We start from the raw sequence: 11679 nt of genomic DNA, 5'->3' as shown, positions 1-11679 counted from the left end.
ATACATGTGCACACGCTACGTAAATTTTCTACAACCGACCTCTCTACTGTTGGCACGAGGTCACTATTGCGGCTATATGTACATGTACACACGATACGTAAGTTTTGTAAAACAACCGACTTCTGTCCATAACGTCCTTATGGCATCTATATGTGCACACGCGACATATAAGCTTTGTGAAACCGACCTGTGTACTGAAAGCATAACTTCGTTATGGCATCTATATGTACACACGCGACGTAAATTTTGTAAAACAACCGACTTGTGTATCAAAACCGTTCTTATGGCACGTTCTTATGGCATCTATATTTGTACACGCGACGTAAACTTTGTTAAACCGATCTCTGTACTGAAGACAGTTGTATGTGCACACGCTTTGCAAATACGACCTCTGTAATGAAGGCATAACGTCATTACGGCAGCTATATGTGCACGTTACGCTACTTAAGTGTTGTAAAACCGATCTCTGTGCTGAAGACAGCTTTGTCACGGTAGATATGTTGCATGTGCACGTAAAACTACGTAGGTTAAGCTTTGAAAAACTGACCTCTCTAGTGGAGATATAACCTTTGTATGACAGCTATGTATAAAGAGGGCTATAAAGGGGTCTGTGGAGTGAGGGCATAACGTGGGTATGCGGTAGCTGTGTGGGCGCATGACGCTCCGTGAGTTTTGTAGAAGGGGTCTGTGGAATGAAGGCATAACGTTGGTATGGTAGCTGTGCGGGGGGTATGACGCTGCGTGAGTTTCGTGAAAGGGGTCTGTGAACTGAAGGAATAACGTGGATATGATAGCTGTGTGGGGATGTATGACGCTACGTGAGTTTTGTAAAAGGGGTCTGCGAACTGAAGGCATACCGTCGGTATAGTAGCTGTGTGGGCGTATGACGCTACGTGAGTTTTGTAAACGGGGTCTGTGGGCTGAAGGCATAACGTCGGCATCGTAGCTGTGTGGGCGTATGACGCTACGTGAGTTTGAAACACGGTCTGTGTACAGAATTAAGACATAGATGTCTTCAGTGTCGCTGTGTGCGTACACCTGAACTTGGTAAAAGGATGTAACGTTCTTAATTTTTCAGTCATATCACGACGAGGAGGCATTAGGTGTGTGTGCATATACTGTGTCTTGTGGCAGGGCGAGTACATGCCGCCAAAGCTTGGCAAAAGAGTTATCTATAGTTTTCACAAAACTCCCGCAATCCACGAGCCTATTTCAAAGGGTAGATCAAACGCGCTTCACCATAGACCTTCCGAAGGAGGTCGTGCGTTCGAATAGAGCCCACGCTTTACCGCTACTCGGCTATGTGGTGTTATACTGGGAAGTTTACCTCGTGCAGTATATGCTGATAGTTATCATTGTCTCAGTCGACACTGAATATGACGGTGTCTTCTGGGCCCACTTGTTCAAAAATATATCCAGATAAAAAGCAAGAGGACTGGACAGGTATATGGCGACAGCGTTTACCTGAACTATGTTTGCAAGAAACAGAAATCAGAACAGACAGACAGAAATCAGAACAATAAACAATACAATTCTCTACGGAATAGTTGTGCTTTATATTTATTCATCTTGAGAAGGAAGATTATCTTTACTGAGTATATTGTTCTCATTTTACAATGCAAATTTTATGATCTTACGCAATTACAACCTTTGCGACTTTGCGCCAAGTTGTAAATCTATCCTTGCCTTGGTGCGTCAGTTAGACCGAACATTCGGTATTTTTTGAAGTGATCACGTTTTAGTTACACGATCTTCATTCCCATTAGTACGCCTCTACATCGACTTCTATGTCTGACAAACCCAATGTTCGTGGATACATTTACTTCACCAGTTCATGACTAATGCTATAGTGAACAGATATATGCCATATATCTCTTCACTTTATATATCTATATATTTTTTGGTCTTGTGACAAATAACACTAGAGAAGTTTCTTCCTGTACTATCTAATAACGATTCAACCATTTCATAGGATTATCATTAGATTTTAAAATCAATTATCAGTCAAATGAATCACAGTTTCTTACGTGTCACGTGCTTTTTGATACTGACATGTAAATATAAACATATATACTCTAGTTTGGATATAATATGGAGCAGCATATTGGCCATAAAATATGGGACTAGATTGACATTCACGACATCACTTAAACGTCAACTTGTAAAAGGGTACTCTCGACTTGGACGGAAGCTGAAATCGAGAAAAACAAGAAACAATGATCCCAATAAAAATGGTTGAAAACGAAGTTGTCAGTTGTTACGTACATAGGCAAATAATACATTTTTTTTACATCATTTTTGTTTTAAACTGTCAACCTAGCAGTCCTTATTTTGTTCTGTTTTTATACATATTTGGTACATGTGCCTATGGTAATCTCTTTGAGTTATAGCATTTAGTCCCAAAATTAAATCTGAAAGCAAAAATTTTGTTTATTACATAATTTAGCAGATATGACTAGGTTGAGGAGTTTTCTCCCATAAATCTGAAATATTCTTGATTAGTCTCTATCGCAAAACATCAAGATAATTAAACATTTATTTATTTATTTATTTACTTCATTGGTGTTTTACGCCCCACTAAAGACAATTTCACTTATACTAGGGCGGCCAGCGTTATGGTGATATTGAAATAATGCTTGATTAATATATTTCTGGAAAACTTTCTATGTACAAATTTATAATAGAAATCTGCTCAAGAAAATACAGAAATTTACTCACAAATTTATCCATAAAATTCGGAAGTTTCGATCCAGGCCTTCTATCTGTTTCATCTCCTCTTCAGTCAATGTGAAATCGAACAGCTGCAAATGAGATGGTGTTTAGATTTTCAGCCGTAAAGTATAACAGATTTTGTTGAGAGGTGGCTGGTTTAGGACATGACTATTTGTCCAAATATGCTTAATATGTGCTGGTTCATTCTGTGGACTCTTTTCAACTTCCACGCAACAGTCTCAAGCCAGTCTAAAAGAATTAGTTTGCAAAAAACCCTACGGGGGTTTTGAACTGTGAAAACGTGTCATCAAGTTGGAAGAACAGTTTACCAGACAATGGCGCAGTTTTGACACTCAATGTTGTTTTCATGCATCAAGTTAAGCATGTCCTTAGTGCTTGTGCATCTTGTGCTTAGAGCTTGCAAAGTTATCAATAATGAAGACGATCGTTGTGCCTACAGAACTGTATCCAGAAAAGGAAGTGGTCAAGATTATAGTTCTTTTTCGGAATCACTTTTGCCCTGAGCCTTGTATTACCTCTCGGTTGCCCCTGATCCTGGACGGTGTGTTAGACTTAGGAATAATTGCCACACCTCTCTGAACTTGGAATTTTAGAGCGATCTGTAAAACAGAAGACTCCATTTCTATCAACTTGATTTATGTTCGAGAATAGTTAGGTGTCTGTTGCACACCAATGAAGGTTTGCTTCTGTTACACTCAGTCAGCTCACGTTTAAGAAAAGGTTCCTTAATCTTAATTTTATCAACGTCAAAAAGGGATGGCTGATAATCAAACCCAAAACACGCATATTCGCTGAAGATAATGATAATAGGTGAAAAGAGCCTTTGAGAAAATATAACAGGCTCAGCTGTGAACACAAATCTAACAAAAATTCCAAATATTTATCAGCGTCATTTGCGCAGTCACCGTATCATGCATTGTTATCATGAATATTGATTTGCCTTATTGAAAAATTAAAAAAAAAGTTATAAACTACTAATTGGGCCGCAAATTAGCTCACAATTTCCTGTGTATAGTAGAGCTTACTTTGACCCTGGTGACATTTGAACATGCAGACTATAGGACAGCGCCATAGTGAATGCATTTCTATATTATGTTATCGCTCTTTCCAAGTTAGATATAGACTGACATATTCGTAGATTACAGATTTTTAGTATTGCGTGTATAATGGTGTAGTGCAACCTGTTACCTGTTGAGGAGTTTTCCCATATTTTTCACCTATCGAGATCAACACCTTATCTGTGGCCACATAAGGGTCATCAGGGTTGTTCCTATCAAATGCAGATGAAACCAAACACGAAGCTTAACATTTGGAATGTTGGACTTCGTAACATTTGACTAAGTATGATAGGACTTTTTAACATTTGACTTAGTATGATAAGGCTTGGTAACGTTTGACTTAGTATGATAAGACTTGGTAATATTTGACTTAATAGGATAAAGGCGTTATAACAGCTTATCGGTAAGGGTAGCCTATTATCATCTTGGCTCTGATGAGAAAGGCAAAGTCGATCGTCCACCTTGGTGGATTCTTCTAGTACATTTGTATCTGATGTTAAACCAGCAATTAGAAGAAAAATGCACAAGCACAACTTTTCTGTAGTAAAGGGCATGTTTCCCTCACGTCCATATACATATATTAAATATGTCAACCATGTTCTAACATAGATCGAGTGACATTTACCATAAATACACGTAATGACAAGTTCAACGTTTAGCACATGGCGTATTCAGTTCACTCGTCAATGGGACAATATGCTAGTAATAACTGACAGACAACAAAGCGGGTTCAAATGCCAACGAGGATATTACACGATCTTACAAACAGGTTATTCTTTGGTTTGTATACAAATATGCTTGAAATTATAAGACTGGAGCTTGTAAGACATCCAGGGTAGCAATTAGAATACAAAGTACAAGTCTTTATACAGTTGTAATTTAATAACGTATATATATCACCTTCAACAAAGTGCGGTCTTACATAAGAAACTGAATATATATACACTGGTATTCCTGAACTTCTCGAGTATGGGGTCAACTAACAATCAAATAAATAAATAAATGAACATTCCTGAAAAGCTTTATTGTACTCACTGCCACGTTCGTCCTGGCTTGCCCAGTGGTGAGAATGCAGTTACTGTAATACCATGACTTTGACAGAACTGTATCAGCTGATTATTGTTGAAATAAGGATTGCTTTCTATCTGCGGAAGGGACACAGACAATTTTCCTTCAGGTAACAGACAACAACGAGGTAAATAATAATAATAATAAAAAAACAAATCTAACAATTTATAAGGTCTTCAGTATATCATCATTCATTCAAACCTTCTATCACAGACGCCAAAATAGTTTAAAAAATTGAAAACATAACGCAAGAAAATCTATTCTTTGAAATTTAATTGTTGTTCCGTGGTGTTTTACTCAGAGACATTTCACCCCTCATGTTAGCCTTACTGTCGATTCGCCTTTCATCATAACGGGATTGGAAGCCAGAAGCCATTAGTGATCTCTAATATTATTGTTTAGATTGATCAGGCAGCGTGGACCCAAACTGTATGAGCACCTGTTTACTCTGCTTCTGGTCACGTACCTGTTGGTTCATGGGCTTCACCTTGCAGTTTTTCAAGACCCTCGCTATTTGTCGTTCATTGAAGTTTGAAATACCAATAGCCCTTGTCAATCCGGCCTCCAAAGCGTCTTCCATACCCTAGGAGCATTCAGAAGGTGTTCATGATTATGTGAACACAACAGTTTTTTTTATTTATTTGATTAGTGTTTTACGCCGTAATCAATTAAGAATATTTCACTTATACGGCGGCGGCCAGCATTATGGTGGGAGAAAACCGGCTAGAGCCCGGGGGAAAACCACGACCATCCAGTTGGCTGGCTGACCTTCCCACGCATGACCGTAGAGGAAGCCACCATGAGCTGGGCTTGAACTCACAGCGACCGCATGGGTCATTGCGCCGTGCTGGCGGGCTCACCCCTCACTCCCACCCCCACCCCCCCGCCATGGAAACCCCCAACATAATAGTAGTGACGGGATCTTTTGATCAAAAGTGCGTATGAATACCAGCGCACCTGCCAGGTCTTGATCAAGCGCGTATGAACACCAGCGTACCTGCCAAGTCTTGATCAAGTGCGTATGGATACCAGCGCACCTGGCAAGTCTTGATCAAGTGCGTATGAACCCCAGAGTACCTGCCAAGTCTTGATCAAGTGCGTATGAATACCGGCGTACCTACAAAGTCTTGATCAAGTTCGTATGAATACCAGCGTACCTGTGAAGTCTTGATCAAGTACGTATGAACACTAGTGTACTTGCCAAGTCTTGATCAAGTGCGTATGAATACCAGCGTACCTGTCAAGTCTTGATCAAGTACGTATGAACACTAGTGTACTTGCCAAGTCTTGATCAAGTGCGTATGAATACCAACATACCTGCCAAGTCTCAACATAGTCAATATCCTTGTCAGCAAAAATAAGCTCCCCGTTTTCATCTCGCGGGAAAAAAATATCCAAGGACGCCTGAGATAAAGTTTAAAGTGGAAATATACATGGTGCCATCACGGTAAAGAAGAGCCAAATGACTTCACATAGCTGAAATTGGGTACCGAACCATCTACAGTGATAGCTTCATTTACATATACAACTACTTTAATTCTAAAAAGATGTTTTCACTTAGGCTGGTTTTAAATACAAGTTATTTTAATTTCAGCTAATATATGATTATATCCAGACCAATAATCCAGTAACAAGATTATAACAGGATTTCAGCACGATAACCTCCTCGTTCAGATCATACCTTGAGAGCTACTGGCCAGTGTACGAGGAACAGGTCCACGTAATCTAGGCCCATCGTCTGCAGACTCTTCTTTAGGGCGGGTATAACGTCACAACGTCTGTGGGCGTGACTCCATAGCTGGAAAGAAGCAGCGAGAAAGTGGTATAGCTAAATGATTGGTTAAGAGAAAACATGAAAGTGTCACTATTGCAGGTTCATGTGGACAGTTTTTTTGTTTTCAAATTTCTTAAACAACTAAATCTACTATCACAACTAAAGTAGTTACTACGGCTACTACTTTGCCCAAGACTGCCACTGCTTCGACTTCTACTGCTTCTACTTCTACTGCTTCTACTTCTACTGCTTCTACAAGCGACACAGCCATAGTGCTACAACAACTATGACTACAACGGCAACTTCTACTACTATTGCTACTAGTACTTCTACTAGTACTACTGCTGTCATACCCGGAATAATTACTACTTCTACTGCTGCTACAACCATTATAATTACTATTGCTACTATTACAAACGACAGCTCAGTACTAGAAGTACTACTGCTCCTACTACCATTATAACTACCACTGCTACTATTACAAACGATACAGCTTATGGTGCTACTACTAGAAGTACTACTGCTCCTACTACCTTTATAACTACTACTGCTACTATTACAAACGATACAGCTGTTGGTGCTACTACTACAAGTATTACTGCTCCTACTACTATTATAACTACCACTGCTACCATTACAAACGATACAGCTCATGGTGCTACTACTAGAAGTATTACTGCTCCTACTACCATTATAACTACCACTGCTACTATTACAAACGATACAACTGTTGGTGCTACTACTACAAGTACTACTGCTCCTACTACCCTTATAACTACCACTGCTACTATTACAAACGATACAGCTCATGGTGCTACTACTACAAGTATTACTGCTCCTACTACTATTATAACTACCACTGCTACCATTACAAACGATACAGCTCATGGTGCTACTACTAGAAGTATTACTGCTCCTGCTACCATTATAACTACTACTGCTACTATTACAAACGATACAACTGTTGGTGCTACTACTACAAGTACTACTGCTCCTACTACTCTTATAACTACTACTACTACTATTACAAACGATACCGCTGTCGGTGCTACTACTACAAGTATTACTCCTCCTGCTACCGTTATAACTACTACTGCTACTATTACAGACGATACAGCTGTCGGTGCTACTACTACAAGTACTACTGCTCCTGCTACCGTTATAACTACTACTGCTACTATTACAAACGATACAGCTGTCGGTGCTACTACTACAAGTACTACTGCTCCTACTACTACTAATGGTCCTGAATAGTAATGTCACTACTACTGTTACAACTACTGCTAATAGTATTATTACAACTTTTGCCGCTAAGGCTACAGTTTCTACTAGTGCTACTACGTACCGCTGCTAATACTAATGTTATTTCCATTACTGCAAGCACTACTACTGTTGCCCCTACTATTACTACTACAACGATGCAACACCATCATCTCTGTCTCACCTTGGTAGTGACAAACAGCTCAGCCCGTGTCACCTTGCCCTCGTCTATCTTCTCCCTAATGGCTTGTCCCACCCCAGTTTCTGTGTTGTACACTTGGGCAGTGTCTATATGGCGATAACCGGCATCTATAGCTTCTTTAGTAGCCTTGACCACGACATTCTGGTCACACTGTCAACACGGGGATGCAAGAGAGATAACACGGGGATAACAGGGAACGTAATATGATATACCACCGTCACAGACGAGGTACAAGTGGGTCATTTACGACAAGGAACCAGTGTATGTACCTCAACGACAGGGACATACCTTATATTTATAAACTTGAAGATATGATTGATCTGTCGTAAACTTAAAACATAAATCTCACATTTAATTCTTCTCAAATTTAAATATCAAATTAATAGTCTCGTTATAAAACACCAGATACTTATGTTCCTTTGCTTTCAAGCGTCATTAAGTAGTCACCAGGAAGGGGAGATACTTTTAATTCTCAAGACAATAGACCTGTGTGCATGCTGGCTTCCCCTCCGGCCAGTTACCAAGAGAAGTAACTGAGACAGGTGTGGGAAAGGGCTTCCGTACAACAGATTTGGACATAGAACCATGGGTTTGTGGAAAGCTATGCAGTACGTGCTCGTATCATGGGCAATACACATCGGGTCATACATTACAGACAAGCTAAGCTGCTCTCATTCTAACATTAACCGTTCATCCCATGCAAAACTTTCAAACCTCATACGATCCTTGAAATGTACCAAATCCAACAAGAGGCATCTCTACACCATTGTGTAAGCGTAGATTCGTTCCCGAAGTCGACATCCTGGCCAGGACAGAGTGATCTGTGAGACAGCGCTTCATGTACGTTATAAAGGCAAGCCTTATCGGCGATTATACAGGGCACACATATGTATGTTATGACGTGACCCACTTACGTATTGGTGATGTATGGAGCGGCAGATAGAACACACTGTCCCAAAATAGATAGGTCACAATAACATGATGAGAAAGACTACGTACAATAAGGACGCAGTTGTCTATCTGTTTATTTAAATGGTGTTTAAACGCCGCACTCAAGAATATTTCACTTTCACCCAAAGATTTAATCTGTTAGTTTTAACAGAAAGTATGTTGTCTGAGTGATGCTAGAATGTATTCTGCTATTGCAGCAGAATGTCCTGTTAAATACTCTAGTATAACGCGCGCATTCTGTTAATTCATCCAAAAGATTGTGTTACATTAACAGGGTACAGGGTACTAATACAACACATTCTGGCATCACTATGGCAACAGGCTTTCTGTTCAAATTAGCAGATTAATTTTTTTATTGTATACGACGGTGGTCAGCATTATGAAGGAAACCGGGCAGAGCCCGGGAGAAACCACGAATCCGCAGGAGAGGAGACCAGCTTGAACTGGACCCTAAGAGCAACCACTTTGGTGAGAGGCTTCTGTGCCGTTGTGCCACGGCCCTGCATAACCACCTCGGCCACGGAGGCCCCAGAAAAGGCAATTAAATCGTCACATTAGTTGAAAGTACCTATATATATTCCATTTGTTAAATGCTCGGTCTTTACATATTGCCGAGGAAAGGAGAACAAAGTTTTTCGTACTAAACCTGTAAGTAGTTTAAAGATTCAATAGATAAACAGTGGATATCGTTATGGAGGAAAATCTCTTGAAGACTGCATGCAGTTAGAGATCAACATAAGTGGCGATAAGCAGTATAGACCTGGAAACCAGACCTCGACAACTGCTTGTTGATAATGCTATACACGACGCTGTGTTACCAATACGATAGCCACACTCTTTACAGCGCATGTGCCGCTTTACATCACTCCAGCCACTAGACAAGCTTGATCTTCGGGTTCTGCCCGATGCACATAGGCTTGCTCAGGCTTTACCTTAACGCTGGTGTCCTTTCATGAAACTAAGTAATCAGCATTCATCGATAAAATTGTTTCAGGTATTGGTTAAAATCATGTTGTGCAAGGCTCAGATGAAGAGAACGCTTGTGTATAATGTATAATTAGAAACAAAGGTTGATACAAAGTTTTTACGTTTCATGACATTATTTCCTGGCTCAACCCCATTGACCTCAACGTTGTCCAAGATTTGTGTACAGAATTGCTAATGGCGACAGTGGTGTGATACGAATGTGGAGAGTGACGCATGCGATGTAAGGAACATGTATTATAGCCTCACCCTGGCAACGTCGTAAAATAACTAACACGGCTAGTAATCAAATGCATGGTTGTGCCCATTTACCTAATATTCCACAATATTTACCTTGAGCATTACTAATACGATACTAAGACTGTCCCCTTACTATACCAGCTGTCATGTTACTACCCATTTTTTTTTATACAGGCGATCCAGCCCCTCAGCACCTCCTATCACCCTATACAGGCTATGTGATTGCCCTTTCCCGTACCTACATACTGGCTATTATCGTCATTTCCTGCACCTCAAGTGAATCGTTCTGCACCCCTCCAGCACCTCATACGGGCTGTTATCCTGCTATTTATTTGGTCACGCAGGCCGTCCATGCTATCCAGCACTTCCTTCAGCCTCTTATCATATGCGGCCGTAAGTGGGAAGGTCTTACAGCAACCTGCGGATGGTCTTGGGGTTTCCCCCGGGCTCTGCCCAGTTTCATCCCACCGTAATGCTGGCCGCCGTCGTATAAGTGAAATATTCTTGAGTAGGGTGTAAAACACCAATCAAATAAATAAATAAATCTTATCATGAGGTACGGAACACTAGACGACACTAGGCGTCCGACTGCTATCTAGCTCCTCCTATGGTCTGTAATGGTATTGTACATCATCTTATCCAGCTTGTGATTCTACTATTTAGTAGGCCAACGGGCTGTAGTATCGTCATTTTTTAGCACCACAAGCATGTCTCTTAAATGTCCAGCACATCATCCAGGCTGAAACGCTACTGTCGGCATCTCATACATTCTGTCACCCATTTCTTGGTCAACACCTCACACAGACCAAGATCTTGCTCTCCAACACCTCATGTAGACCGTGGTCTCGCTATCCAGCACCTGATGCAGTGGTCTTGTTAGCCAACACCTCAACAGCTCTTACAGACCGTAATCTTGAATCAGGCAGCTCATATGCAAATCTCGTACCAAAGACTGTACAAATTTTTGCTCTACTTTTCAGCACCTCATTCAAATCTTGATCTTGCTATCCAGCACCTCAAAGAGGTTTTAATTATACCATTCAGCAGCTCATACACGTTGTAATCTTGATATCCAGAACCTCATAAAGACTGCTGTGTTGCCCTTCAACACCTCATTCAGTCTGATATTCCTGTCCCGTACCTCATGGAGGCTGTGACATTCCTGTCCCGTACCTCATTTCCTTCTGTGATATTCCTGTCCCGTACCTCATGGAGACTGTGATATTCCTGTCCCGTGCATCATGCAGGCTGTGACATTCCTGTCCCGTACCTCATGCAGGCTATGGTATTCCTGCCCCGTAGCTCACCAGGCTGTAACATTCCTGTCCCGTACATCATGCAGGCTGTGACATTCCTGCCCCGTATTTCATGCAGGCTGTGATATTCCTGTCCCGTACCTCATGCAGGCT

At 40.8% G+C, this 11679-nt stretch overlaps 1 protein-coding gene across 2 annotated transcripts; it reads right to left on the bottom strand.

The window, feature by feature from the left end:
• Positions 1-1540: 1540 nt before the first annotated feature.
• LOC135468581 (aldo-keto reductase family 1 member C1-like) lies at positions 1541-8965 on the bottom strand. Of its 2 annotated transcripts, XM_064746918.1 has the most exons (10): positions 8810-8965; positions 8078-8245; positions 6541-6657; positions 6177-6263; positions 5326-5442; positions 4827-4936; positions 3922-4003; positions 3249-3332; positions 2719-2801; positions 1541-2191 (listed from the first exon to the last, which is right to left on the bottom strand). In XM_064746918.1, the coding sequence occupies exons 1-10, from the start codon at positions 8933-8935 to the stop codon at positions 2155-2157; spliced, it is 1011 nt and encodes a 336-aa protein (XP_064602988.1). In that variant the 5' UTR covers positions 8936-8965; the 3' UTR covers positions 1541-2154. The 2 variants fall into 2 exon arrangements, with proteins under 2 accessions (XP_064602988.1, XP_064602989.1); XM_064746919.1 differs by lacking the exon at positions 6177-6263.
• Between the last annotated feature and the right edge of the window lie 2714 nt (positions 8966-11679).

Source organism: Liolophura sinensis, chromosome 6 (assembly GCF_032854445.1).
Source record: "Liolophura sinensis isolate JHLJ2023 chromosome 6, CUHK_Ljap_v2, whole genome shotgun sequence".
In the NCBI taxonomy this organism is placed as follows: Eukaryota; Metazoa; Mollusca; class Polyplacophora; order Chitonida; family Chitonidae; genus Liolophura; species Liolophura sinensis.
This window is presented reverse-complemented; position numbering and strand designations above follow the sequence as displayed.

Bases quoted from the DNA above. Each gene is read 5' to 3' on its own strand.
- LOC135468581 (XM_064746918.1), bottom strand. From the start codon at position 8,935: ATGAAGCGCTGTCTCACAGATCACTCTGTCCTGGCCAGGATGTCGACT. The intron at 4,937-5,325 runs GTACGTGACCAG...TCCCTTCCGCAG, and splicing joins TGAAGCCCATGAACCAACAG to ATAGAAAGCAATCCTTATTT. The intron at 3,333-3,921 runs GTAACAGGTTGC...TCTGTTTTACAG, and splicing joins ATGGGAAAACTCCTCAACAG to ATCGCTCTAAAATTCCAAGT.